This window comes from Rhinolophus ferrumequinum, chromosome 26 (assembly GCF_004115265.2).
Source record: "Rhinolophus ferrumequinum isolate MPI-CBG mRhiFer1 chromosome 26, mRhiFer1_v1.p, whole genome shotgun sequence".
Taxonomy (NCBI): Eukaryota; Metazoa; Chordata; class Mammalia; order Chiroptera; family Rhinolophidae; genus Rhinolophus; species Rhinolophus ferrumequinum.
The window spans coordinates 28,370,001-28,377,500 of NC_046309.1; the positions used below are offsets into that span (position 1 = coordinate 28,370,001).

General features: G+C 33.2%; 1 protein-coding gene across 3 annotated transcripts in view; it reads right to left on the reverse strand.

Annotated features, from left to right (window-relative positions):
• FOXP2 (forkhead box P2) overlaps positions 1-7,500 on the reverse strand; it is a 606,662-nt gene that overhangs the window by 250,178 nt on the left and 348,984 nt on the right. For all 3 annotated transcript variants that reach the window (XM_033099057.1, XM_033099059.1, XM_033099058.1), the window contains one exon: positions 1,319-1,496. In XM_033099057.1, coding sequence (XP_032954948.1) covers positions 1,319-1,486 — 168 coding nt within the window. In that variant the 5' untranslated portion in view covers positions 1,487-1,496. The remainder of the gene's footprint in view (positions 1-1,318; positions 1,497-7,500) is intronic.

Below are 7,500 nucleotides of genomic sequence, written 5' to 3' on the forward strand. Positions count from 1 at the left end.
GTTAAAAAGGAAATATTGCCAAACAAAATACAAATTATCTTCCTAATAATTACTGTCTATGAAAAGAGACATAATTCCAAAATAATAGAGAACATATTCAAAGCATTATGTCTAGCTCTTTTAAAAGATTATTCTTAAAACAATGCTAAAAAGTTAAGACATTATTCAGTATATATATTCTAAGATAACTTTCTGAATACTGTTATTATTTAAAATAATGATTCTATTAAATTTTACTGCACTCTGGGCATTTGTTTTAACTTTTGAGGTGCTTTCTTGCTCATTATATACTAACTAAAAATGTGAATGGTGTATCAATCAATTTGAAACTTTTTTCAATAATTCATTATATTTAATTTAATTTTTTTTTTTTACATTTAGTCTGAATGCAATCGAGAGTTTAAAAGAAATAATCTTTATTTTCAAACAAGTATAATCTTATTTTCAAACAAGTATACTCACTCTGGCCTGATATAAGTATGTGCTTTGAAAGCTTTCTGTTCTCTGTCACTGTTTCCGCGGAGTTGAATCAGTGAAGAATGGAGTAGCTATTCTTTGGTTGGAAACAATATTTCATTGACAAACAAAATAGGGAAAAATGAATCTGTCTTATGAAAAGAATAATGGGCTTCTTAACAGTATATCTTGATTGAGCAGTTGTGTACTTTTTTAGACTTAGAGAGAACAACTGTATTTTATGAGACACTAGTAGAAAATAAAAAGTGCTCTTTCATGTTATCAAAAGATGTATATTCAAAACATCTTGGAATGAGTTTTCAAGAAAAGCAACATAAATGAGTATGGTGTTTACATGGTTCAAAATCTCTCAACAAATTTCAACTAATTAATAGCTAATATTTGCAGCAATCACAGCAAGCATCTGTGTTGTGCAAAGTCCTTGTAGTCCTTTTCACCTTAGCTCAGACTTGGAAGAAATTCATTGTACAAGCAAGAATCAAGTAATGTGGCCCTCTGGTGGAAAACTAAGTATCACATCTGCAGCGCAGTGTTACACAGTCAACTAGAAGCCATAAAACATTTGTTACAAAGCTTCACAGAACCTCCGAGAAAACCACCCAGAAAACCACCCTGTGAACTTAATTAACAGTCCCACACCTGAAGGGCAGTCTGGTGCTGGTATGACGTGACTCGTATGAAAATGCTACCTTTACTCAGACTTCAATTATGGTCCAAATAACAATCAATTTTCAGCATCCTTCAGCTAAGACAACACGCTCAGTTTACTCTGAGTACATCTTTCATTTCCAGCAAACAGGCGTACGTGTTGCAAGCGCTCACTGAGGGAAACACAACTTACCTGCTGTTGTTGCAGGTGCAGCAGCTCCACTGTGCTTACTTCAGAGCTCGTGTCACCACTTGATCTTCCATCTCTGCTGCCAGCATCTAATTGGCTGCTTAGGGTGCTCATTCCATTTTGATTCATTGAACTGTTGCTTATTGTCTCTGTCGCAGACTCCTGCATCATGACTTAATACCTAAAAGTGATTAAGAAGTATCAATTAACACACGTTACACCTTCACACTTCCCTTATCAAGATGTCCCTCTCTGCCAATTACAAAGACAGCATCTTCAGAAGGAAAAAAAAAAAAAAAGGCTTGAGTAATCATTTACCAAGAAAAGCAATACAAATGCAGCTTTCATCCAGAGACTAATCACTGAAATGATGGTTTCTATAAGCAATTTTTTTGTGGTTACATTTAACAGCCAAAGTAACATGCCATGCATATAGCGTGGTCAATAGCATTTAAGAATGGCCACGTTTTCAAGTCTACCTATAAAACCAGTTTAAATGAAGGCATGATTGCACACTCTGTTCTATGTTTCCTATTATCTACCTTTGACAACCATGGATGACTATACAGCCTTATTTTAAATATTCACTATCTTGATTCTGTCAGAATTTTACAGCGCATCTTATGCAAGGCTGTTGTTTAATGATGCACAGCTAATCATACAAAATTAAAATTTTGTAAGGGTGTTACAAATCATATGGTATCAACCCATGATAAATAGTGTAATGGGTTTCTTTTTTTTCTTTTTGACTAAATAAAATTTTGCCTTGGAGGCATTTTAAGAAAAAGCTCCTGCTGCAAACACGTCAGATATTGCCTATTTTTTTAATCAAACAGCTCATATTCATTTATTTTTCTGACATTTAAAACATTTAATACTGTCCTTCCTGGGAAGTAATTAAGCTTATGCATGAGCAGCAATCAAGCTGTTCACTTGAAGATGACTTAAAACTCAATTTTAACATAGGCAAATAAATGAAAGATATAAAATTAATTTTCCAGGCATGTATTAGATATGAAAGCTGGAAATAAAATCTATCAAGAATATCACTAATGATTGTGCTAAAAACAGCATAAATTATGCATATTACCTTCTCTACAGTAATAAATGTTTTATCGTTTTCACTGCATAAATATACTGTACTTTCAGGACGGCAGTGAGATGTCCTGCCAAGATCAGTGGAAATCCTGGCAGTAAATAAAGAACCGATGTGCTCTTACAAACCAGAATTTCACAGAACATCTTGAGTCTGTGCTTTAGAAAGATCAGTTTGGGCTCTTAAAGAAGTCTGAATCCTGTGCCCTACGCGAGTAGATACACTTCTCTGTTGTACTTCTGCGGACAGAAACTCAGAAACAGCCTGGCTGCACCGTGACTTCAGCAGCGATGGCAGGCAGGCAGAGCAGTGAGCCAACGTGAGGAAGGGTGGAAACTTATCACTCAGGCTGCTTTGTATGACTACATGATTTCACTAGTGTAAACTTGGTCATATTTTAAGACTTCTTTCCATTTAAAAATTGTAAATGCATTTATTGTAAAGCAAATGTAAGCGTAATATCTCTTTGTGTCCTAGACAAATCATGTTCCCCAGATGCTTATGAAATGTGATCAAGGACACTCATACACACAGAGACAGAGAGACATATCCAACAGAGATTTTCTGCATACTAACATTATAATTATTAAAATTAATGGTTATCACTTAGTAGTTTTAACAAGTATTTTCATTCAGCCTAAATTATTAGATTATTTCTATGACTTAAAAAATCAATTAAAAAAAAGACTTGCTGATTTATAAAAGACCATCAGTAGTAGTTGGGCTAGCAAAGCAAATTAGTATAACAAAATCTACATATACCAGTAAAAGCTGTTCTGATTGTTTTTTTAAAGCAACAAAAACCCAATAATCATAAAGGAAGCAACTGCTGCAACTATAGCAAACAACTTTTGAACTAAATGTGTGTATGAACAAATTGGTTTTGTTCAACATCTTACTGAACATTAACAAAGAAAAATCATACAAATGAAAACTGATACACAGTGATGGATTTTATAAGAAAAAAAACAAAGCTAAGACTCTTTTCTGAGATTAGGCAGCTAATAAGTATTCAAATTAGGCATAAATTTTACATGCACAATGTTTAAAATATTCAGAGAAAAGGTCTGATTGCTTTTACTACTTATAGGAAAATTATAATCTGGGTCCTCTCGGACTGTAGAAACAGACAGACACAACTTCTACATATTGCATTTAAATTGTACTTTTGACAATACAGCTGGAGTATAGATGTATGTGTAGGTTTTTCCTTCATCATCAAAATTTATTTGAAATACTTATTATTTCTGGATGGAGTTTCCAACACTAAGAATAAAAAAATTTTTAAAAACTGTATTTTCAAGTGTAGCCGACAGGGTACAAGTATTCCATACTAACCTTTGGGTAATGTCAGCACCAACTGAATGAATTAAAGAATTCTGCATGTATTACTGTTTATAACTAAGACAATCAAATAATCAAAAATAACCAACAAGCAGAGATTCATGGGTCTAAATCTTTGTTATAATTACAAAGACCTATATAACTTCCAATTCCTCCCAACCAGGGGATTTTATTATCCTTTATGGATCTTTTGACTTTATAAAACTGTGGAGTAAAAATTGTGATCTACCTTTTAAGTTCAATCACCTAATAGTGAAATCATGCATAAGAAAAACAATAACAATGATAGCACTTTTTTTTTCTTTCAAAACAGAAGGATCTGACCCAACATTAATATGCCAAAGGCAGGGCAATTGTGTGATAAGATGATTACAACATACATTTCCCCCAAAGGAGAAAGCTTATAGTGTATCCACTATAAAGGAAGTGTATCCTCAAGGATAATGAAGATGCTTTCCAGTATTTACTAAGTTCCGCCCAGTGACATCTCCACACCTATTTTCCACCAGCACAGTATGAAGTGCTGTTTATCTTTTAAAGTATATTTTAAATAATTACAAATTCAGCATATTCTTTCAAAGTGGATGTGCTTGCGATCCCAAACGTATCAAACTAAATTATTCATTCTTCTCAATCCTACCACAAACATTTTACAAAAACCAGTGAAAATAAATTCCAGATCATTACAGAGGAAGGTAAAATTGGGAGTCTCCATTCTAGTGTTTATCTGAACTGTCAGCTAACCCTCTAAATCTTTCACCATACACAACTTTTCAGCCGCATCAGAAAGTAGCTCTTCACATCCTGCACTCAAATGATGCTGTCGTACTTCCCTCCCTGCCTTGAGTTTCCCTTCCTGTCCTTTTCTTTTTTTTTTAAGCGCGTCACTGTACAGATCCTTATTCTCTACACCACTTCCCTTCTGAAACATTAAACTGACACTGGAACTGACTGCACGAGATTGCATTTTCTCTTCCTAAACAACTTGAATTGAAAGGTTACTTAGTGTAACAATATTTACTTGCAGAATTGTGTTGTTACCAAGGGTATAATGGATGGTGGCTATGCAGGTTTACGCAAGAATGAGTGAAGCATGAGGCATTAGCCATGTGTTTGACATGTTTCAAATTGCTATAATCCCGCATTAAACACACCCAGCAATTCATGCCATTTCTTGCAGCCATAGTCTTGAATAAAGCGTGCACAACCACTTATTACATAAATTAGTATATGACTCCCTGTTATAGTCACAACAGTGCTTTTGTGTTTGTTTTGCATCAAGATGTAGTCTTTTATTTGTACAAATAGCAGGATATAAAGACATAGCTCAATTAGACCTCCTTACTTTATGATAGGGTAGTACTGAATGCTAGACTTGTTGGTTTTATTTTTCCTCTTAGAGTTTTAGGTTCCATTGAAAACTGTACCATGTGAGATAGTCATTTGCCAGAGTGATAACAGAAACCTGCATGTATCCTGTTCCACATTTGCTACAATGTTCAAAAGTCTGAAACTTGACCTGGGCGAGTAGAGTTAACTGTGTTACCTCAACGACCACCAGAGACACTACCGGACCTTGTCGCTCACTCCACTCCTTTTTTCTCTGGGCTTCTGGCTCATCTTTCCTCTCTTCCTTCCTTCTTCTCTTCCACCTCCACTCCACGTGTGTGTATGTATGTGGATAGATGGACCACAGATAGATAGGTCTCACTATATATGTCAAGAAGGTATGAAAGGAGAAATGACTTCCACTTCCCACCACGCTCCCCTATCACCTGCACAGACATTCCATCTTATAATATTGGTGTGTCAGTATTAAATCTAAATTTTTGGCATCTTATCTTTTAATTAAAAAAAACTGGATGAAAAAAGTGACTTCCTGAAAAACTAAGAATAAATAATAGTACATATGAGAAGTGTATAACTATTTCTTTCTGTATACTTTTCTTGAACACAATTATTTATACCGACATTAAAAGATATTTTGTGTCCAGTGTCTGCTTTCTTCTACTGTCTAATTTATTTAACCAAATATATACATTAATTCCAAGAGACTTTAAGTCAGAGAGGCTTTGAATATCACATTTAAAGAAAAGTACACCATGAGATTAAAAAGTTATCACATATTCTTAAATAATTTTAATCATTTTTAAATTTATCAGTAGTTAATATTGTTAAATATTTCCATGGTGGTTCACATAAGAAAGGGCTAAGTGTGAGAAAAATCTACCTATGCAACAAGAAATCACATTTACCTCAACATATCAGCTAAATTCTGATTTTGAAAACTTAACTGTGAAGTAAAACTTCTGAAAGAAACTAGCATTTAAATAATGATAACTTTTGTGCTCTGCTGGGATTAATTCATCACGGATACCATGCACAGTGGTCTGAAATCTAGGGCTGCTTTGCTAAAAGGCGTTAATGCTAAGATTGCCTAATAAATCAAAGTGCCAAATATGAAGGACATAGCTGAATGTGTAAGAACAAAAATTGAACAAGCACATGAACATTTTTAATTTTTAAAAACTGAAACTGGATGTCCTTTTAAACATGATTTGGGGAAGGATATCTGCTGTATAGCAGATGATACAATCTTTTTTGTAAGCAGTGATATTTTATTAAGTAAATGAAAATTAAGTTGTTTATAAAGTATTTGCCACTGCTTTTCAGTTGTTTAAACAACATGCCTAAAATGCTGTTCACAAATTAAGGTTCACTTCTTGGGAAAAAATAACTTTAATTAGTAAGAATTCTAATTTTAATTCACAAAGGATAGTATGTTGAACACTCAAAGTTGTAGGACATGACAACATGGTAATTTTAAAAAACTAATAATCATGACTACCTTCAGTAAATAGAACACTGTTTAGATCTTCAACAGTGACAAACATCTGTGCAACATATGAATAGAACAAATGAAAATCTTATCTTTCACTTCAATCAGCTATCAATAAATTTAGCAACTCAATACATTATGCTTTGCTCCAGGATTAAAATTAAACTAAGTTTTAAACACAAGTAACAAAACATAAAAATTTCATTATGGAAATAGTATAAGATAATAAAATTAAAGTGTTTAATCTCTGTGCGATTCCATTTGAATATAGTATGAGAGCAAACTGAAGGAATGGTAGCTCTATGGATACATTTTACAGCAGCATTGTGATTCTGCATCTTATAGTTCAATAATCACTGTTCGTAAGTATAACTGGAAGGGATTTGATAATATTGATGATTCTTGTGAACTAATTATCCCCATGTGTATTCCAAAAGCATATTTCTACATTAATCTTTAGACTCTAAAGTCTCATTTTAGTCTTATACATTCACATAATTACCAAATATAGATTTCTCAAACAGGTGAAAATGTAGATCAAGTTTTTACTTTTCAAGGTCCATACTAAATGGTCAGTCTTCCTTTAAAGTCTCTAAATTTTAATGCTAGTTGAATTCATTGAAATTTTTTAAATGTTTTAAATCAGTCCTTTATAGCATCAGTATTTATTTTTTAAGACAAGGGAAAAGGACACTTAGGGCAAGTTCATTTCATTCTGTATCTTCATAACCTCAGACAAATTAAGTTAGCATTAATTTATAAAACCAAAACATAGTATTTTTTGCAATGTGTTGAATTATATCTAGTCTATATTTTACATATGTGAAAGGACGACTTAAAAACTAAAGAATGTTACCTAGGTGCCAATACAAAAATAAATACTGGTTACAGGTTTTAAGAGACAGA